Genomic DNA, 23,164 nt, shown 5'->3' on the forward strand with positions numbered 1-23,164 from the left:
ATTGGGATTACAAAGAAGAAGCAGAAGCAGAAAAATTTATCAAGGTGGAGAGATGTGGTGTTCATGTATTTTACATGGATGCAGAGAGTGAAACTGATGCTACAGAAATGGACCAAAAGAAGCATTAGACATGATGGTGAAAAATAGGATGGAGGCCCTAAATGATTGAAATAGTTTTTATTTCTTTTCATCTTTGGCTTTGGTTTTCAGGAGTAACAACTTCTCAATCATGTCATCCAAATGCATAGGTATGGGGTTTTCATCTTATTTTTTCATATTATCATACATTTTTCAGTTTTTTATTTCATTTTTCATATTGCCATACTTTTGCTTTTCACAATTGTTAAAACTAAATTTTCAAATTTTATGTTTATTGCCTATGATAGAAAATGAAGTGCTTTACTTAATTAAACCCAACCAGAATGAAGCTAACTTGCTCTGCTTTATAAATTGCTAGTCATTTAGAAGGTGCTTTACCATCTTCGAGAAACTGAAACCTTGTAGTTCAACATTGTAAATATTAAAAGCATAGTTTATGAACATAAAATAGAAATTTGTTCTATAGTTTGTGGTAGTTTCTTCTTCTTATTTTTCTCATATCAATTCCCCTATTGTGTCTGTGTTCATTTGTAGGTATAGAATATATCGTCCAAGAAGGAAATTCTCCATATTAATTGATTTGGAGGAAAATTGAATGGCAATTGGAGAGATTTCAATACAATAGTAAAAATATCCTGCTTTGGAGTTGATAAATTATCTATAAAAAACCCAAATTAGTAGAATCGTACTCAAAATATATATGTAATTAGTCATAAAAGTAAGGGGTTAGTAGTAGGTGCCCATATTTAGATATTAAGATTCATACTTAAATTATTTTTGGATTGGTTGGATTTATTAATTCATAGGATTAATTGCAGACTTTATTCAGCCTCATTGTTTAGTTTCTAACATCGGTGCTCATATGTTATCAACTCATGATTACATGATTTCATGTTAATTAGAAAGACTGGTTTCTCTTATAACCTTTACTTTTATGTTGATTTAGGAGTAGGTGTTTCCTATTTGTTGTGAGATTCGATACTCAACAGAACTTGTAGATTGTGGATGGTTCTAATATCCTCTTTCTCAACAATAAAACAAGTTCCCATGAAATTTCTGGTATTAAAGTCAAGTTTGTGACCAATGCAAAATATTTTTAGCCATTAATGAGTTGGAGCTTTAGCCATATAAGGAGCAGCACCTAAGTTGTAAGAGCTTCAATTTCTTTTACTTGATGCCTAGTTTATTTATGTGTTTGAACTGATATTTTGTGACAATACAAGTTGTCAATAGATTTGCCTTATTGATTCTATTCATATGATGGTTCAACACAAAATTGAAGGAATCTTTTGAATACCTTTTATTGAAGTTGGCTTCCATGCAGCACATGCAGCCAAGAAGTAGAGGAGCTGCCCGAACCATGCATGTTGCAGCTGAATATGGTGCTGCTGTTTTGTTTAGTTTTGTTAATTCAATTAACACTTTGTAACTTAGTTAGATTCAAACCAAGTTGTTAATGTACTTGATGTAATTTGTGAATGTTTGAGCCGATAAATCAGCTTTACAAAGTGTGCAAGTTATGTTTTATAAGTTTCAAAGTCACTTAGTGGTAGTAGGTAATGTTTAGGTGACAATTTGCTTATTTTTTACCAGCTTATGTCTAGTATATGTATTGGCATTGTGCTATCTTCTATGTTAATGAAAATTCATCAGAATTCTTCATCTAATTCTCTCTTAATTCTTTGCGTTCTTTTATTCTTCAAGCCCGATTCTATTTTTGTTTGCGCAGTAAGCACCGAGCCTTAAAGCTCGAGAAACTGCTTGTTTCATTCATCTTTGTTCTTAGTTCCAACAATTGGTATCTAGATCACATTTCTTAGTGGACCTGTCTTTTTTCATTCCTCAAATCATGTCTTCATCATGCTTCTCTCCAGGCACCACTAGTCTTCAATGGAGAAGGCTACCATATCTGGGTAGTAAAGATGAAAACCTACCTGTAGGCATTCGACTTTTGAGAAGTAGTTAACTCGGATGTTGAACCAGCACCTCTAAGAGTCAATCCCACTGTGGCTCAGATCAGGCAGCACATAGATGAAAGAACCAAGAGACATAAGGCCATGTCTTGCATCCAAAACAATGTGTCTGATGTGATTTTCACAAGGATCATGGCTTGTGAGTCACCAAAGCAGGCTTGTCCAAGGGACTGAAAGAATGAGACAGCAACAACTACTGAATTTGATAAAGGACTTTGAAAATTTGAAGATGAATGAAGAAGAAACAGTGAAGCAATATTCAGACAGAATCATGGCTATTGTGAATAGCATTAGATTGCTTGGGGACTAGTTTAATGAAGCAAGAATTGTAGAAAAAGTTATTTCAACCTTGCCTAAAAGATGTGAGGCTAATATTTCTTCCCTTGAAGACTTGAGAGATCTGACTAGCATCTCTTTGACTGAGCTAATTAATGCTCTTTATGCTCAAGAGCAAAGAAAAGCCAAAAGATAGGAGGAGTATCAAGAAGGTGCCTTTCAAGCCAAGAGTAGACCTGCCTCGAGCTCTTTTGGCTACAAAGGGAAGAAGACATGGTTAGACAAGCCTAGGAGAGAGATGGAGTAAAAAAGAAAATATCCACTTTGTCCACATTATAAAAGGCTCAGTCATCAGGGAGAAGACTGCTGGTTCAGGCCTAATATGCAATGCAAAGTTTGCAAAAAGATGGGCCATATTGAAAAGGTTTACAGAAACAAAAGCAAGCTGAATCAAAACCAGCCTCAGCAACCTAGAGCTGAAGCTCGAATGGCAGAAGAAAGTAGTGAGCAAGAAGAGCAATTCTTTACAGTCTCTTGCTCAACTACTAAAAGAAAAGCCATAAAAGAATGGTTGATAGATAGTGGTTGCACAAACCACATGACCCCTAATGCTGCTGTCTTCAAAAACATCGAGGGAAGCTTCAAAACAAAGGTGAAAGTTGGAAATGGTCACTTCATCAAAGCAGAAGGTAAAGGAGATGTGCTGATAGACACTCCTACAGGTACCAAACTTGTTTCTAATATCTTGTTTATGCCTAAAATTGACAGAAATCTACTCAGTATAGCTCAGTTGCTAGAAAAAGGTTATTCAGTAGTGTTCAAAGGAAAAGAATGCCTGATCAATAATCTAAGTGGATCTAAGCTTATGTCAGTGACCATGGCTGATAGAACCTTTGTAGTGGACTGGAACAAGAGCTCAGACATTGTCTATACAGCTGTTTTAGATGAATCCAAGTTGTGGCACAAGAAGCAAGGTCATGCTAACTACAAGTCACTGGTTCAGTTGACCAAATGAGACTTGGTTGAAAACTTCTCAGAATCGTTGAGAAAGAAGATGTCTATGAAGTGTGTCAGCTAGGAAAGTAATCCAGGTTGCCCATTCCCTATAAACAAAGCCTAGAGAGCTTGTAGAATGTTGCAACTTATCCACACTAATGTGTGTGGCCCTATGAAGACATTGTCTTTGAATGGCAGTAGGTATTTTATCCTGTTCATTGATGATTACTCGAGGTATTGTTGGATTTATTTCCTAAAGCACAAGTCAGAAGTGGCCTCAGTATTTTAAAAGTTCAAGGCTGCAGCAGAAACAAAAATAGGTTGCAAGCTGAAGACATCGAGGTCTGATAATGGGACAGAATATGCCTCAGCTATATTTCAGTGCTTTTGTGATAAAACAAGCATCAAGCACCAACTCACCAACATCTACACACCTCAACAGAATGGTGTTAGTGAAAGAAAGAATAGAATCTTGATGGATATGGCAAGATGTCTATTGTTTGAGAGGAATTAGCCCAAAACCTTGTAGGCTGAGGCAGTTAACATTATTGTATATCTTCAAATAGGCTAACAACCAAGGCATTGTTCATAAAATTTTATTCGAGGCCTGATTTGGGTTCAAACCATCAGTTGATCACCTGAGAGTCTTTGGCTGCATATGTTATACACATGTTCTAGCAGTAAAAAAGAGACAAATTGGCCAAGAAGGCTCAACCTGGCATCCTGGTGGGCTACAACAGTGTCAAGAAAGGGTATAGGGTCATAAACCCTTCATCCAATAAAGACTTTGTGAGTAGGGATGTTGTATTCGACAAGAAGTCAGATTGAAACTGGAATAAAAGTGAACCATAGACTGCTGCTGAAGACCTGGTGACAGATCATACTGAAGCTGATCGAAATGATCCTGAAATAGACATTGATGATGTGCCATTTAGGGGAACCAGACCGTTGGCTGAAATATATGAGAGGGTTGATGTGGCTGTTGTTGAACCAAGTTTTGAAGAGGCTAAAGCTTAATAAGGTTAGAAATAGGCTATGCTTGATGAATTGAGCATGATAAAAAAGAACCAAACTTGGGAGCTAGTTGCAAGACTAGCCAACAGGAAGGTCATAGGAGTAAAATGGGTGTTCTGAGCCAAGCAAAATACTGATAGAACTTTGAAAAAGCTAAAAGCAAGGCTGGTAGTGAAGGGATTCAGTCAGAAGTATGACATTGATTACATTTGCACCAGTGGCCAGGCTTGACACAATTAGGCTGCTGGTTGCTTTGGCTGCACAAAAGTAATGGCAAATACATCAACTAGATATAAAATCAACATTCTTCAATGGTTTTCTTGATAAGGAAATATATGTTGAACAGCCTGAAGGCTTCAAAGTAGCTGGTAAGAAAGGTAATGTCTACAAGTTGAAGAAAGGCCTTGTATGGCTTGAAACAAGCACCAAGAGCCTGGTATGACAAAATCGATAGCTACCTAACCAGCTTGGGGTTTGAGAGAAGCATCAGTGAGCCAACCTTGTATGTGAATAAGGAAGATGATGAAACAAAGCACATAGTCTCCTTGTATGTGGATGATTTACTGATGATAGGAGGCAACAATGCGATGATGGCTGATTTTAAAAGAAAAATAGAAAGGATGTTTGAGATGTCAGATTTGGGACAAATGTCATACTTCCTTGGCATTGAAGTCTCAAACTCAACAAGGGATCTTCCTAAGTCAGAAGGCATTTGCCTTAAAGATTCAAAACAAATTTTCCATGCTGAACTGCAAGGCAACATGCACACCAATTGCTGTTGGAGAGAAGCTGTCGAGCCAAGGTGATTTTGATAAGGTTTCTAAATCAACCTATAGGAGTTTTATTGGATGTTTGCTCTATTTGACAACCACTAGACCAGACATTATGTTTTCTGTAAGTCTGCTATCTATATTCATACATTGTTGCAATGTGAAGTATTTACAAGCTGCCAAAAGAGTTCTCAGGTACATCAAATGTATACTGAACTTTGGAATGATGTTCACCAAAGTTGATAGCATGAAGCTACTTGGTTATGCTAATAGTTGATGCGGTCGTTGAGAGCACCAAAAATATCCTATTCCCTGTAAAATAGTAAAAATAACAGTAAAGGGAAAGTAGGGTCGAATCCTTAGGGACCGGATTGTACGAATGCTCGTTTCTTGAAATCCTGGACAATTTCTTGGCCGAGAAAACCTGCGTTCCTAAAAAATAGAATTAAGAATCTGAAAAAATAAAAACAGAATTTAAAGTGAATTGAAATTGTGAAATTAAATAAATTACAGAAATTAAAATGAGGAATATAAAAATAAATAGAGTTGGGAAAAGAGAAAGTTTCTTATGTGGCAAGATTCTAGCCTCCGATTGTCTCGTTCCACCTTGGGTTCAATCATTGGCTTTTAAGTAACCCCTCTCGAGCAGGATAAGCCAGTTATAGTGGAAGAGGACGCCTACGACTACCAGCTCCAAGGATTTGGACTTAAGATTTGGCGGAGCCTGACTCTAGCCAATAATCGCTTTTGTGGGACTATCTTCTGCTAGATCACCTCTTCCTAACGGCGAATACCACACTATTTTGTCTCTTGGAATCGTCAACCTCTAACGCAGAAAGCCAACGAACCGACTGTGTAACCTTCCCAAAACGTGCAAAGCGGCCGTTCTTGCACAAGTTGAAAAGATCACCTATTAAGGGACATGAACGGAAGCGTTAGTCTCGTAATGCGGAGAAACGATGAATACCCTATTGAGAAGGCTAAGCACGGGTTCTAAGCCTCATGAACCTTTTTGAGGAATTTTGACAACCTTCGGCTAGATTGATTTAGTGGCTCATGATTTTTAGGAAAGAAATAAATAAAATAGATATGGGATTTTTATTGAAGAAAATATGGGGAGAACAAAAGACAGAGTTTTTGGGAGAGGGAGTGTTTTTAGGAAAAAGAGATATCAAATATGTGCCACTCCATCCCTTATTTATAGTACTAGAAAACCTAGTCTATTCCTAATGAAATTCTAAAAGATAAATAAAAATAATTAAAGATAATTAAAGATAAATAAAGATAAATGAAAATAAATCCTAAAATTAAATCTAAATAAAAATCCTTAATAATTATACTAATATAATTGAAATTAAAATAGAGTCTTGTGCTATAAAATCTCTTATTTTGCATTTTAGTCCTTGGGTCTTCCATGTTTACATTTTTGGCACCACTTCCCTCTTTCTTTGCATGTTGGCTCATTATATCTTCAAATTTGCACTTTTTACCTTTAAATTTACTTTTGCATTCAATTTAGTCCATAAAAGATAAAAGACCATAAATAGCCCAAATTAGTAGAATCATACTCAAAATAAATATGCAATTAGCACATAAAAATATGACGTTCTAGAGTGTTATCAAATTTCCCCCTACTTAGCCCATGCTTGCCCTCAAGTATGGTTCCTATCCACTGTGAAAATTAGATCCTGCCATGAAAGAAATTCTACTCCAAAGTTTTATAAAAATTGGTCAAAATGCATACTAAAAATAAAGAGAACCCCTAGCTTGATTTAAGTAAAATTGAAAAAGTGTTCCAATTAACACACACAAAATTAAGATCGACTTGGATTATTTCATGAAAATTAGGTAATTTACCAAACCTATCAAGACACCTTATTTACTTCTCCCTTTAGTCCCAAAATTTTATTAATGCATATTTATTTATTTTTTCTTTTTTTTTCCTTTTTTCCTTTTTTATTTACTTTAATTTCAACTTTATTTATTTACTTTCACTTAGGAAAATATTGAACCTTTTGACGTGAAGAGAGATGACAGCCAAGCACCCCACCCCGATTACTTAGCCCAACACATTCCTAATTTTTATTTTTCTTTAGAACATATCGAACCTTTTGACGCAAAGAGAGATGACAGCCAAGCACCTAACCCCGGTTACTCAACCTAACACATTCTTAAAAATTAATTCTGGTTAGCGGAGTTTTACCTAACACGTCACACAACCTTTTGACGCAAAATAGAATGACAACCCAAGCACCCTACCCCAGTTACTTAGCTAGCCACGTCTTAAGCTGCACTCATAACCACAGAAATATTATTATTAAATGAAATTTTAATTTTGGAGGACTTAGGAAAACAATCAAGTGTCAAAAATAAGTTTCAGTAACCACCTTAATAGTCATGAACATATTTTAAGCATGCAATTGTATTAAGTGTCCTCTTTGTATTTAGACTTAATCAAATTTACTAAAAGCAAATAGGGTTAACTCTATTAACCATAATTATTTTAACTAAAAGAAATAAAGCAGTGGAGATGAAATCTATCAAGCAAAATCATAATTAACTCAGTAGATAAGAATCATGCATGGATGTCAAACAGTGGCCAAGTCATGGTCAAATTCCTAGGCATGAAAAGAGGCAGAATATTCGAAAAAAATAAATGTGGACAAAAACGAAAGTAGTAGATAAAACAGCAGAAATAATGAGGAATACATCCCCTTACTTAAAACACATTGTCCTCGATGTGGAAGAAAATAAACAAATAGGTGGAAAAAGTTTAGAAGAACTCCCCGTGTAGTTACTGTTATTCGCGTATTATGGTAATGAGTTCTCCCTATTGTTGCTTCGTTTACCTAGACAAAAGAAGAGAATTTTATCAACATCCAAAAAAATAAAATAAAATAATAAATAGTAAAATAAAGTAAAATAAAATAAAATAAAATAAAAAAATTGGGTTGCCTCCCAATAAGCACTTGTTTAACGTCGCTAGCTTGATGCCTCAACTAGTATTGGGGCTGTTCCAGCTGAATTCTTTCGTTCATATGGGCTTGGAAATTCTCATTTTTTATCATGTCCATTATATTTGGGTTTAATCGTCCTTGCACCTCTTTCTTTAGTTTCATATTTTCCTCCAAGGGTTTGATCCCTTTTAAGTCGGCAATGGTCTCATCGTTCTCCAAAAATGTGCATTTGAGATGCTTGGGAAGTGATTTTAATTTCAGATCTGGTGCCTGTACAACAGAAGGTAGAAATTTAGTATTTATAGGAGCCAATAATTTATTAACAGAAAAATCATCAAACATCATTTTGGATTTATCTCCATAAGATGACTCAAAAGTTCTTTCTACTGATGAGTTAATTATGTCGACACGGTTTACGTCTAAGACTTCACTTGGGTGACTAATAGTGAGATAAACATTAAACTTCACGATCTTCCCATCAAACTCCATCGTGAGGGTTCCGCTTTGTACATCAATATTAGTATTTGCAATACTAAAGAAAGGTATCCCCAACAAGATGTCTGAAGACCCAAGAGTGTTATCCTCCTCCATTTTTATCACATAAAAATTTGTAGGGAAGATAAGTCCGTTGACTTTGACTAATACGTTCTCGAGGACTCTTTCGGGATACACAATGGACCTGGCTGCCAACTGAATGCCAACTGAATGATTACATTTATGAAGGCTTCTAAATCACACATAGCCTTCTTAATTCCTAAATGACCTATTTTGCATGGTATTGCAAACATGCCCCTATCTTTACATTTCGCTGGCATTTTCCGCTGTAACACTGCAGATACATTCTCACCAACACTTACCTTTTCATTACCTGTTAATTTTCATTTGTTGTTGCAGAGTTCTTTAAGGAACTTGGCATACCGCGAAATTTGTCTGATGGCATCCAACAGTGGTAAATTGATCTCGACATTTCTGAATGTTTCAAGGATCTCCTTGTCTTCTTTACCTTTTCGACATTAATTACAAGGGTGGCATATAGATGGAAGCATCTCGGATAGGTAACTATATTTGTCTCATCTCCTTATATTTGACTTATCTTTGTTTTGGATTTCATATATATACTTCTATTATTTGCTAGACCGGAAACCCAGCACATCAAGGATATTGTTACGTATGTTATGCGAAAGTTGATGAAGCATCAAGTTTTCTTAAGCTTAGGTGAAGACACACGCCTCAACTTTTCCAATCACCTAGTCAATGCTTTGGAAAAAGTAGGAATTAATGTCTTCCCCGATAACGAAACACTGAAAAAAGGAGAGAAACTTCCGCCAACATATTCTCGAGCAATTTCGGCCTCAAATCTCTTAATCCTCGTTTTATCTAAACCCTATGCTTCTTCAAAATCATGCTTAGGTGAACTTTCTGACATCATGGATCGCAAGCACAATCCCACTGACAAACATATTGTTCTTACCGTCTTTTACCATGTTGATCCTTCCGATGTGCGAAATAGTGGTGGGCATTTTAAGACATCCTTCGAAGAGCATGAATCAGAGCAACCAGCTGATAGGAGGAGGCAAATTTGACAGGTAACTATATTTTTCTCTATTGTTATATTCAACTTATATTTGTTTTAGATTTCATATTTACTGGTTTATATATATTTTTTTTCTAGACCTGAAACCCAGTACATTAAAGATGTTGTTGAATAAGTTATAAAAAAGTTGTCGAATATTAAGTCTGGAAGTGCTTCAGAAGAATTGGTTGGAATAGATGATCAGAAAAGGACGATTTTGAAGCTGATTAAGCAAAAAGACTGTCGTGTATTAGGACTTTGGGGAATGGGTGGTCAAGGCAAAACAACCCTTGCTGAGGCTGTATATAAAAAAATCTCTTTAGAGTTTGAAAGTTGTTGCTTTCTCCAAAATGTTAGAGAGGAAATAGAAAAACAGGGGAAGAAATCTTTACGAAATGAACTTCTTTCGAAATTATTGAGGTCAGATGTTGATATAGACACCCCCTCTGTAGAATCCACTTTAATTCAAGGAGGCTCAACAATAAGAAAGTACTTGTTGTCCTTGATGATATTAGTGACCCAAACCAAATAGATTGTATGGGTGTTAAACATTTGGGCTCTGGAAGTAAAATCATTATAACATCTAGAGAGAAACAAGTGCTTAAGAGTGGAGGAGCTGACACAATACATGAGGTGAAGGCATTAAATAAGAATGATTCTCTTCAACTTTTTTCTACCTTTGCATTTAAGCAGTTGAATCTTGACGTTGATTTTCGAGATCTATCATGCAAGTTTGTGGAGTACTCCCAAGGCAGTCCACTTGCTCTTAGAGTTTTGGGTTGTAATTTATATGGAAGGACTATAAATGATTGGGAAAGTGAGATGGAGAAGCTAGGGGACTATTCCCACCCCGAAATTTTTGTGGTTTTGAAAAGTAGTTATGATGGGCTTGGTATGGTAGAGAAGAATATATTTCTTGACATTGCATGCTTCTTTAAAGGGGAACCCATAAAAAGAATAAAACATGTTCTAAGTTGTTATCGGGGTGTAGAGGATGGAATAAGCAAATTGGTCAGCAAGTGCCTAATTAATATCTCATCTAAAGATATAATATCTATGCATGATATGCTTGAAGAGTTGGGAAAAGATATTATTCGCCAAAAATCTAAAACCCCTGGAAAGTGCAGGAGGCTATGGAGTCATGAACACATTAAACGAGTGCTCAAATATAATCAAGTAAGCATTACTTGTATTCGTATTCTTTTCTTTTTTTTAATATGATTTAGTGAGATACTATCACGTGGTTCAACATCACTATATAAATCTATACATTTGATATTGTATCAAATATTATCTCTTTTAATAGCATTTTAAAAAATAAAATATTTATTGTCTTACTAGACACATAATGACTGATGTCCTAAGTATACTGTATAATCTGGTCAAGATTTATGGCTTAGTTAAATACATTATGCGTTCACATTTAGAATGGAATATCCATAAATTTCTCCATGCTCATGTTTGATAAATTGATTTTCTTTATGAGGGGACGGATCGAATTCAAGGAATGAAGTTAAACATGTCACATATGGATAAGCTATTATTACGCCCTTTTGTTTTTGAAAGCATGACTAATCTTAAATATATCATCTTCTATTCTCCTAAGAGTTTGAAGTGTGGAAATTATAAGAACCTATATACAAATCAAGTTGATATTGTATCTCTTCCTGATGAGCTAAAGTATCTTCAATGGGATGGTTACCCCTATAAATCTTTATCATCAAGTTTTAATCCAAAAAATCTTGTGGTATTAAAATTACCATATGGAGACATGGAACAACTTTGGGATGGACATCAGTACGAATACTTTTATACTTTCTTCATTTGAGAATTTCTTTTTTTTTAAGAAAAAGAATTTATAATTGATATAGCATTTAATTATATGATAACATATTTTTATTAAAAAATTTAATATACATATAATTTTATTCTATTTTTAAAAAAGCAACATCATTTAATCTTCATGGTGGGTGTATTAATCTTAAAATAAGTAAATGATGCTCTAAAGTAATGAAGCTACTTTTGTTCTCATCGTGTGCAGGATCTTGTTACTTTTTTTTTATTTTCTTTATATTTTTATTGCTTAAAGTAAGTAGATGATACTTAAAAGTGATATAATTATTTTTATATATATATTTTTACACAGAACCTTGCTAATTTAAGGGAAATTGACGTTTCATTTTGCGAGAATTTAAGGAAGATGCCTAATCTTTCAGGAGCCATCAACCTTGAAGTCCTTCATTGCGTTGTCTCTGTTAGTTTGGTTGAACTTTGGAATGAAAATGATCATATAGTAAGTGTACTTTCATTCTTTTTTAATTTAAGAATTTTTTAAGAAAAAAATTATAATTTAGTGTATCAAATAATCATACGATCAGGGGCGAAGTCAAGGGGGGCTGGCGTGGGCCTCGGCCCCTCTTAAAATGTAAAATTAATTTTTATGCCTTTAAATTTTTTTAAAAATTTTAAATTAGTAAATGTAAAATTGTACTTTGGCCCCTCCTAAAATTTAAAATTTCGATTTAATCTTTTACAAATTATAAAGATATAAACTATCAAAAATTAAAATTTTATCCGGCTCCCCTAAAAAAATTTTCTGGCTTTGCCCCTGCATATGATGACATTTTATTTAAAGTTTTTAAAAAATAAATATGAAAGATTTTATATAAATTAGTGGCATCATTTGATCTATTAATTGTGAGTTAATTTTCACATCCAATACATCAAATATGAATTTTTATTTTCTTATTATTATAATTATTTATTTCCATTCTCATTTCTTACTGCTTAAAGTAAGTAGTTGATGCTTAAAAGTAATACAAATATTTTTTTCTATGTAGGAGCTTGTTAATTTAAGGGAAATTTACGTTGCAAATTGCAATAATATAAGGAAGATATGTAATCTTTCGAGAGCCATCAACCTTGAAATCCTTGATTGCTCTTACTGTGAAAGTTTGGTTGAAATTGGGAATGAAGGTGATCGTATGGTATGCGTTTTCATACTTTTTTTTATTCACATAATAACATTTTATTTAAAATTTTTAAAAAATAAATATAAAAAAATTTATTTTATTTAGATAAGTGACATCGTTTAATTTATTAATTGTTGGAGAATTTTTACGCTCGATACATTAAATATAAATTTTTATTTTTTTATAGTATTATAATTATTTTTTTCCTTACCATTTTTTACTAAATAGTTGATGCTTAAAAGTAATACACTTATTTTTTCTGTACAGGATTTTGTTAATTTAAGGCAAATTGGCTTCAAAAAGTGCGTGAGTTTAAGGAAGATACCAGAGATTTAAATAGCAGTCTGATACCGCTATAGCGGCCGTTATATAGCGGTAGCGGCACCGTCCGAAACCGCTACCGCGATTAACCGCTATTATATTTTACAATAAATTGTGTGAATTTTTAAAAAAATTTACAACCGCGATACCCTCAATGACCGCAATAGCATTCGTTATGTCCGCAACCGCAATAAACGAGACGCGACCGAAAACGCGGCCGCGACCACAATTTAAATCCCTGGAAGATACCTAATCTTTCAAGAGCCATTAATCTTAAATACCTTGATTGCTCTAACTGCAAAATTTTGCTTGAACTTTGAAATGGAGATTATTGAATGGTATGTATTTTCATACTTTTTTTGAAAAAAATTATATTTTGATATATAAATATTCATATGATAACATTTTATTTAAAGTTTTTAAAAATAAATATAAAAGAATTTATTTTATTTAGATAAGTGACATCGTTTGATTTATTAATTGTGGGTGAATTTTCACACTCTATACATCAAGTATAGATTTTTATTTTTTATAGTATTATAAGTATTTCTTTCCTTTTCATTTTTTAATAAGTAGCTGATGCTTGAAAGTAAAATACAACTATTTTTTCTGTATAGGACTTTATTAATTTAATGGTACTTGTCGTTTCAAATTATAGTAATTTAAGAAAGATAACTAATCTTTCAAGAGATATCAACCTTGAAATCCTTAATTGCTCTAACTGTAAAAGTCTGGTTCAACTTACTTGCCTCGATCATTTGGCATCTCTTGATGAGAGTAATCTTCATCTTATAGGATATGATAGTCTCAAGAAGTTTCCTCAGGTCCCTCGTCACTTTTGTTATTTAGATTTATCAAAAAGCGGAATAGAAAAAGTGCCGTTGCCTTTCGATCCCCTATGTAATCTTCAGCACTTAGATATGAGTGGCTCAGCGGTCAAAAATATATTGATCAAGTTGGAATCCCTTCTTAAACTGGATCTTAGTGGTTGCCCAAAGGTCGAACTACTCTCAGAGCTTCCACCATATCTGAAAGTCTTGAGTGTAAATAACTGCACATCATTAGAAAAAGTATCCTTTGCAGATCAAAATTTATATCAGTTTGATTCTTTAGATGATGAGTTTTGCATTGATCATAACTTATTGATGCGATTCTGTAATTGCTTCAACTTGAATCAAGAGTCAACTAAAAACATCGAGGCAAATGCCATGCTCAAAATTGAATCCCTAGCTAAGGAATGGGCAGCGACATATGGTAGGAAATACTTTCGTGATAACCGTCAAAGTTAGATTTGCTGTTTCCCAGGAAACGAAATTTCAGCAAATAAGTTCAAGGGTCGGAGCTTGAATTCTTCCTTAAGTTTGAAGATAGCCCCAAATGGGGGTGGTGGCAGCAGATTTTTGGTTTTTGCTATTTGCCTTGTGGCTGACCCCACTAGCTTCTTTGAATTTCAATTACCTGAATGTATTTGTGCGTACCAACTTACAGCCGCTGGTGGTGGCAATGTTGGTGGTGGTTATGAAGAGCTAATAAGTAAAATAACTTTGGTAGACCTTCTTGAGCCAGAGCAGTACATGGGTGATTACGTGCTTATTCTATCTTGCATGGACATGGTTATAGAAGACAAGAATTATGAGGAGGCAACATCTGAATTATACATCAGAAATAGAAATTGGAATTTTAGTGGAGAAAAGGAAATCAAGGTGGAGAGATTTGGTGTTCATGTATTTTACGTGGATGCAAAAAGTGATACAGATGCTACTGAAAAGAGAGTTGCTGGGAACAAAAGAAGCTTTAGCCATGATGGTGAAGAAGGGATGGAGGACTTAAAAGATTGAAATAGTTTGTATTTCTTTCCATCCTTGGCTCTGCTTTTGAGGAGTTTCAACTACTCAATCATGTCATCCAAATGCATAGGTAGGGGTTTCATTTTCATCTCATTTTTTCATATTATCATACATTTTTCAGTTTTTTCATTTCATTTTTCTTATTGCCATACTTTTGTTTTCCACAATTGTCAATAGTAAACTTCCAACTTATAAATTAATGACAGAAAATGAAGTGCTTTAATTAATTAAAACCAACCAGGATGAATCTAAACTTGCTCTGCTTTATAAATTACTTGCCTTTTAGAAGGTGCTTTGCCATACTGAAACCTTGTAGTTCCACATTGTAAATGTTAAAAACATAATTTATGAACATAAAAGTGGAAATTTGTTCAATAGTTTATGATAGTTGCTTATTATTATTTTTTCTCATCTTCATTCCCCTGTTGTGTGTGTTCTTTTGTAGATATAGCATATATTGTCCAAGAAGGAAATTCTCCATATATATTAATTAATTTGGAGGAAAATTAGACGCTAACTGGAGATTTCAACACAGTAGCAAAATGATTCTGCTTTGGAGTTGAGAAAATATCCATATCGGATTTTGGTGGGTACTAAAATTCAGATATTAAAATTCATACTTAATTCTTATTGACAGTTGACTTGTTATTGGTTGGTTTTTTTTAACTCACAGGACCATTGGTGGACTCGGTTCAGCGTCATTGTTTAGTTCCAGCATCGGTGTCATCCGGTATCTCAATACTTGCTGCATTTTCCTTCAATGATATCTTGATTCATTAGAAAGATTGGTTATTTGTGAGATTGGTTTTTTTTTTATATCCTTTGCTTCTGTGTTGATGTAAGATTAGGAATGACAGATCTTTGAGAATGCCACTTCTGAATTGGAGCTTTAGCCATACAAGGAGGAATACCTGACCTGTAAGACCCTCAATTTGTTTTACTGAATGCTTACTTTATGTAAGTGTTTGAACTGATATTTGGTGACAATGCAAGATGTCAACAGATTTGTCAACACAAATCCAAAGTAATCTTTTGAGGCCCTTTCTGGGTTCTGGCAAATCAGTCTTGGTGGAGAAGTAAGTTACCTATGACTTTTGACTTATTATTATGATTTTAGGTTCATATAATGAATTTCAGCATCCTCACCTTTTTTTTTCCCATATTTATCAATGGGATTATATAAATCCAGAATTTGCAAGAGGTCTCAAAACTTTGGGATGAACAAATGGAGCTGGAGGCAACCTTTGACAGTTTTCATTCTCAAGCTAGATTGAATTATTTTCATGGTAGAGCCATTGGAGTTGATATTCTCTTATCTTGGATTTTGATTATCATATCAGTTTGGGCTGAAATTTCTTTGTATGTTACTGCCTCTTATGTTGTTTGAGCATTGCAGTGAGTAGATATTCAGATTCATACTTGAATTCTTTTTGGCAGTTGACTTGCTATTAGTTGATTTTGAGTCATAGGATAAGTGGAGCTTTGGCTTTTAGTTTCCAGCAAGGTCTTAATACTCGCTGCATTTGCTTTCAATGATATATTGATACATTGATTTATGTTTCACATTTTCTTTCATCAATTCATGATTACAAGATTTCTGCTTTTTTTTTTTCATGTCTTTCGTATTTGTTGTGCTTTTTACTTGCACAGTTTAATGCGACGTAACAAATGTTAACCAAAACAGAGTGTCAATAGAGAATTGATGGTAGATCTTTGGAAATGCCATGATGCTTGGAGCTTTACCTATACTAGAAAAAGGAGGAACAAGTAAGCTTTTTAAGCGCTTCAATTTCTTCAATTGAATGACTGCTTTATGTTTGTGCTTGAACTGAGATATTGAGGCAGTACTGCAACTTGTCAATACATTTGCCTTCTTGATCTTGTTCAACATTGAGTCAATGCAAATTTGAAGCTATCTCTAAGCTCTTTTTGGTTTTTGAACCTTCAGAGGGACCATATATATTTCGGAAATTTAGCCTTCCTTGAGAGGTAATTTACCATTGTTTCATTGTGATGTTTTTAGCATCCTCATGACCTTTTTCCCCTAATTTATCAATTGGTTTTTATGAATTCAGAATTTGCCAAACTTGCCGTTATCTCGAAACTTGTGGGATGATGGAGCTGGATATTAGTTTCAATGGCACCCCTTTCACAGTTTTCACTCTCAAAGCTAGATTGTTGAGCTTTTAAGCTTTCCTCATAGAGCAAAAAACAATACACTAGAATTTTTTTTTTTTTGCAAGAAATCCAAACGATTTGGGTTTAGTCTGGAGTGAAGGATTGATTTCATGGTAGGGCCATTTGACTTTACGTTTTCTTTTGTTAAATTCTAATGAACTAATCCTATACATAGGCATTCGCTATCAGCGATTCACGATTTGGATGGAATGTAAGGTACGATACATTTAACTAATTTTTTATCTTACGTTATAGTATTGTTATAATATTTAATCTCACGGTTATTTTAACACTAACAAGAGATAAATATACCGCCCATCCAAACCCACTCTCAGTCTCTAAGAATTAAGTATTCTATCACCTTATTTTCTTTGTCTAATTATATATTTAATTTAATTCATTCTGTCAAAGATGAATACTATTTTAATGTTAACTTTTTTAGTATTATTTAAATAATATTAGTTGTTATCTTTTAGGCCAATCATAGTCCTTGTAGTAGATTTTAGGTATTATTATCTTTTGGATAAGAATGATAATTTGGACAAATATGATTGGTGCATAGTATTTAAGTTTAGATAACATTTTCTACAATAAATTTTCCACCATTGTTAATAGTAAATTTTCATCTTATAAATTAATGACAGTAAATGAAGTGCTTTAATTAATTAAAACTGACCAGGATGAATCTAACTTGCTCTGCTTTATAAATTACTTGTGTTTTAGAAGGTGCTTTACCATAGTGAAACTTTGTAGTTCTACATTGTAAATGTTAAAAGCATAATTTATGAACATAAAAATTGGAAATTTGTTCAAAAGTTTGTGATTGTTGCTTATTATTATTATTTCCTCATCTTCATTCCCCTGTTGCGTCTGTGTTCTTAAAATTCAGATATTAAAATTCATACTTAATTCTTATTGACAGTTGACTTGTTATTGGTTGGTTTTTTTAATTCATAGGACCAATGGTGGACTCGGTTCAGCTTCATTGTTTAGTTTCCAGCATTGGTGTCATCTGGTATCTCAATACTTGCTGCATTTTCCTTCAATGATATCTAGATCCATTAGAAAGATTGGTTATTTGTGCCACTGTTGAATTGGAGCTTTAGCCATATAAGGAGGAGCACCTGAACTGTGAGAACTTCAATTTGTTTTTGTTGAGTTTTTCACACAGAAAGAAAAACAGATCTATTTTACCCGGGTAAAATATGAACAACTTGTTGAATTTGGAGCAACAAGGTAATATTCTCGAATAAAGTATGAAGTAAGTTTTTGATTCAAGAAAATGAACAGGCAGAAGCAAAAAGAATAAGGAATTGAGAGAACAAGAAGATGATCAGTGTATTACATTTATCCATCAAATATGATATACATAGAGAGCTTACAACAAACATTTTAACTTGTTGAAATGAACAAACATTAAATTTTCTAATGATAACCTAGGACTTGTCTAAAATTGGAAAGTAACTGACCAACTTTATCCAGTCAAAAAGTTTCTGTCAAATCATATACAGGTCGTCTGTCACACTAAAACATACTTTACCCGGGTAAAATACGTACATTTGCAGTTGCTGTATTTTATCCGGGTAACATACGTACTGCTGTTTGTTGCCACCTTTAACACTCCTCATTGGCTACAAAACAACAGACTCCAATTTGCTTCTTCAAATACTCGAACCTGGTGGTAGCTAATGGCTTGGTCAAAATGTCTGCCAATTGAACTTCTGAGCAGCAATGGACCAAGTTGATCTCCTTTGACAACTCTGCCTCCCTCACAAAATGGTATTTGATCTTGAAATGCTTAGTTTTTCCATGAAACACAGGGTTCTTGGCAATTGCAATAGCTGACTGATTATCAACTTTGATCTCTGTTGCTTCAACTTGTTCTTCATTCAAGTCATACAAAAGTTTCCTAAGCCAAATGGCTTGATTAACAGCCCCAGCAGATGCAATATACTCTGCTTCAGCTGTTGATTGAGCAACAGTTTGTTGCTTCTTTGAGCTCCAGCTAAAAACTCCTGATCCCAGAGTGAAGAAGTATCCCGATGTACTCTTCATATCATCAACCGAGCCAGCCCAATCACTATCTGAATAACCAACCAGCTTCAGTTCCTCAATTCTCTCAAACTTTACACCATAGCCTAAGGTGCCTTTAACATACCTTAGGACTCTTTTAGCAGCTTTAAAATGTGTAACATTACAGCAGTGCATGAATCTCGATAGAAAGCTAACAGCATATAAGATGTCTAACCTTGTTGCTGTCAAGTAGAGTAGACAACCAACCAAACTTCTATACTCCTTTTCATCTACTCGATCATGTTCACTGATGCTTGAGAGTTTCTCTCCTAATGCAACAGGAGTGCTCACAGGCTTGCATTTTGACATGTTGAATTTACTTAAAACTTTCTGGGCAAATGCTTGCTGGCTTATAAAAATGCCATGCTCATTCTGATTAGCTTTCATACCAAGGAAGTAGGTCATCAAACCTAAATCAGTCATCTCAAACACATCTAGCATTTGTTTCTTAAAATCTTCAATCAGCTCACCCTTGCAACCAGTTATTAATAAGTCATCCACATAAAGTGAGACTATCAACAAGGTTTCTTTTTCAGCCTTCTTCATATAGAGTGTAGGTTCACTTATGCTCTTCTCAAATTCGAGATTCGACAGGTATGCATCAATCCTGTCATACCAGGCCCTTGGAGCTTGTTTTAGGCCATACAAAGCCTTCTTGAGCTTGTAAACCTTGTGTTCTTCACCAGCAACCTTAAATCCTTCAGGCTGTTCTATGAAGATTTCTTCTTTGAGGAATCCATTTAAGAATGCTGACTTTACATCCAATTGATGCACTTTCCACTGTTTTTGAGCAGCTAAGGCAAACAACCACCTTATGGTGTCTAACCTTGCAACATGTGCAAAGGTTTCAAAATAATCAACACCTTGCTGCTGACTGTACCCCTTCACAACTAGTCTAGCCTTATGCTTGTTCAGAGATCCATCTGCATTGTTCTTGGTCCTGAACACCCATTTGACACCTATTATCTTTCTGTTTACTGGCTTATCAACCAACTCCTATGTGTCATTTTTATGGATCATCTCCATTTCAACTTCCATGGCCTTCTTCCAGCATTCTTCTTTAGCAGCCTCTTCAAAATTTGAAGGTTCAACTATTGCAGCATTACATCTCTGGTAGATGTCTGCAATGGTTCTGGTGCCTCTCACAGGTTCTTCATCAAAGTCTTCATCAGCTGGCCCTTCTTTAGCTAGTTCCAAACTATTTTCCAGCTGATCTTCATCAGTTAACCTTGCATCAGCATCATTCTAGCTCCATGCTCTACCTTCATCAAACCTCACATCCCTGCTCACTAATATTTTCTTTGTTGAGGGATCATACACCCTGTACCCCTTATTGGTACTGTTGTAGCCAACAAATATTCTTGGAGCAGCCTTTCTCTCAAGCTTGGTTCTCTTTTCTGCTGGAATAAGGGCATAGCAAACACAGCCAAACACTTTTAAGTGTGAAACAGAAGGATTGATTCTATGCCAAGCTTCAAAAGAAGTCTTTTCCTTCACAGCAACAGTTGGCAACTTGTTGAGCAGGTACACTGAGGTATTGACAACCTCAGCCCAAAACTTGCTTGGCAGCTTGCTCTCAAACAAAAAACATCTAGCCATATCAAGTACTGTTCGATTCTTCCTCTCACATACTCTATTTTGCTGAGGAGTATATACTGTTGTTAGCTGATGGTGAATCCCAGCTTGTTCACACAACTTCTGGAACCTTTCAGGCAAATACTCAGTGCCATTATCTGTTCTCAAAGCCTTAATCTTGCAACCAGACTGATTTTTAGCCAATGCCTTAAATTTGTTGAAGGCTTCAAACACTTCTGATTTCTACTTTAAGAAATAAACCCAGCAAAACCTGGTTAGATCATCTATAAACAGCACAAAATACTTACTGTCATCTAAGGAAGAGGTCTTCATTGGTCCATAGACATCAGAATGGACTAACTCAAGTCTTTCTCGAGCCCTCCATGCCACATTAGTAGGAAAAGGTAACCTGGATTGCTTACCAAGCTGGCAAACCTCACAGACAGTGTCTTTTGGTTCAACTTTTGACATGTCTTCAACCAAGTTCAGCTCATGCAACTGATCAAGTGACTTGTAATTCACATGTCCAAATCTCCTGTGCCATAGACTAGCATCATCAACAAGGCTGGTGTAAGCCCTCTTCTCTAGTTGATTGACATCAAGCATAAAACACTTGTCTGTCATTGCTATTATGACCAACTCCTGACTATAAGAGTCTTCAACAATGCATGAGCCATTCTTGAAAGCAAGTGAGTAACCTTTTTCTACAAGTTGACCAACACTAAGTAGATTCTGATCTATGTCAGGCACAAAAAGTACATCAGAAATCACTTTGTTACCTGACTTTGTGTTGATCACCATATTGCCCCTGCCTTTGGCTTCAATCAGATTCCCATTGCCAATCCTGATCTTTGAGGCAAAACTTCTGTTGAGCTCCTTGAACAGTCTTTCATCAGCTGCTATGTAGTGTGTGCAGCCACTATCCACTAGCCAATCACAACTGACTTTGCTCGAGGTTGCAAAACAAGAGGCTATAAAAACATGCTCCTCCTGAGCTTGAAGATCCTAAGCAGCCTTAGCTTGCATTTGTTGTTGAGCTTGTGCTTTCCCTCTGTTTTTGCACACCCTCTCAACATGTCTCAGCTGTTTGCAGCTCCTACACTGAACATCTGGTCTGTGCCAGTAGTTCTTCTCCAAATGTGAAGTTTTCTTGCAGTGAATGCATGGTGGAAATCTATTCTTCCCTGCATCTCTCCTTGATTTCTCCCTTCTATCGACTCAAGGTTTCTTCCCATTTTGACTAGAACCCGAACCTTCCTTGGCCTTTGCTTGGAAAGCTCCTTCAGGATGCTCTTCCTGCCTATTGGCCCTTCTTTGCTCAAGTGCATATAGGGAATTTACCAACTCAGACAGTGAGATGGCTGATAAATCCCTCGAGTCCTTCTGTAGAAGCCCAAATTGCCCGGGCCCGATTTCATCAAAACCCAACCAAACCTCTAAACCCACTAAAACCCTTAACTCATGACCCATTTACATCTACCCAAACCCATTACAAAACCTAAATATTAAACCCAATTCAAAAGCCCATTAAGTCCCCCCCAAAAAAACCTAACCCAAAAAAAAAAAAGAAAAAAGAAAAACCTAACCCAAAAAAAAATAAAAAAAACCCTAGCCACCTAACCACTTTCCCACTTGCCCCATTTTTCCTCCCATTTTGATATCCATTGTCTACCACCACCACCTACAAAATAGAAAAAGAAATAATAGAAAATCATGTAAAAATGGCTATAAAAGCCATTCAAAAATCATGTAAGAAAAAGAAGAAGGATTTTTACAAAGATTGAAAAAAAACACAAAATCTCTTCAAATTTTGAACACAAAAGAAACATCAATAAAAGGTTGCATCTTTTTCTTTTTCCTCTTCTTTCGAATCTTTTTTTCTTTTTTGTGTTGTTTTTTCTTTCTTTATATATACATATATTGTTAAAAATTTTACCTTTTCCTACCACTGTGGGCGGTGGTGGGCGTGGTTTGACGACGAGCGGCGACCGACGATCGACCGATGGACCCCCCCTTGGCCGGATTTCCTTCCCCTCCCTTCTCTCTTCTTTCCCCTTCTTTTTTAGGTATTTTATATATATTATGTTCATATTTTTAATGCCATTAGTTATATATTTCTTATGTATATATTCTTAAATACTATTATATATACATATATATATATTTATTTTAAATACCATATTGTGTATATATTATTATTACAAATTATTACTATTGCTAGTATTATTATAACTATTATTATATTAGTGTATATTTTATGTACATATGTATATATATATATTTGTACATATCATTATTTGATATTATTATTGTAAATTTTTATGTATATATTTTTTATGTACGCTTCCTAATATTTTCTTTTATATATTGTAGATATTATTATTATTATTATTACATACTTTTATTATATGCATATATATATATGTATTTTTATGTACATATTATTATTTTATATTATTATTACCAAATATATCATTTTTCCTATTTTATTATTAGTACATGATTTGTTTTTATTTTGTAAATATCATTATTATTGTTAT

General features: G+C 34.6%; 1 protein-coding gene across 1 annotated transcript; it reads left to right on the forward strand.

Moving 5' to 3' along the window:
- Positions 1-10,195: 10,195 nt before the first annotated feature.
- On the forward strand, positions 10,196-14,789 carry LOC108471783 (disease resistance protein RUN1-like). The gene is made up of 5 exons (XM_017773351.2): positions 10,196-10,834; positions 11,805-11,951; positions 12,499-12,634; positions 13,747-14,205; positions 14,257-14,789. Exons 1-5 carry the CDS (start codon positions 10,196-10,198, stop codon positions 14,787-14,789), a joined length of 1,914 nt encoding a protein of 637 aa, XP_017628840.1.
- The last annotated feature ends 8,375 nt before the right edge of the window (positions 14,790-23,164 follow it).

The sequence above is a fragment of the Gossypium arboreum genome, chromosome 10 (assembly GCF_025698485.1).
Source record: "Gossypium arboreum isolate Shixiya-1 chromosome 10, ASM2569848v2, whole genome shotgun sequence".
Lineage (NCBI taxonomy): Eukaryota > Viridiplantae > Streptophyta > Magnoliopsida > Malvales > Malvaceae > Gossypium > Gossypium arboreum.

Excerpts from the sequence above, each read along its gene's own strand:
- LOC108471783 (XM_017773351.2), top strand. The coding sequence starts at position 10,196 with ATGGGTGTTAAACATTTGGGCTCTGGAAGTAAAATCATTATAACATCT. Across the intron at positions 10,835-11,804 it reads GAGTGCTCAAATATAATCAA|AACCTTGCTAATTTAAGGGA; the intron begins GTAAGCATTACT and ends ATTTTTACACAG. Across the intron at positions 11,952-12,498 it reads GGAATGAAAATGATCATATA|GAGCTTGTTAATTTAAGGGA; the intron begins GTAAGTGTACTT and ends TTTTCTATGTAG.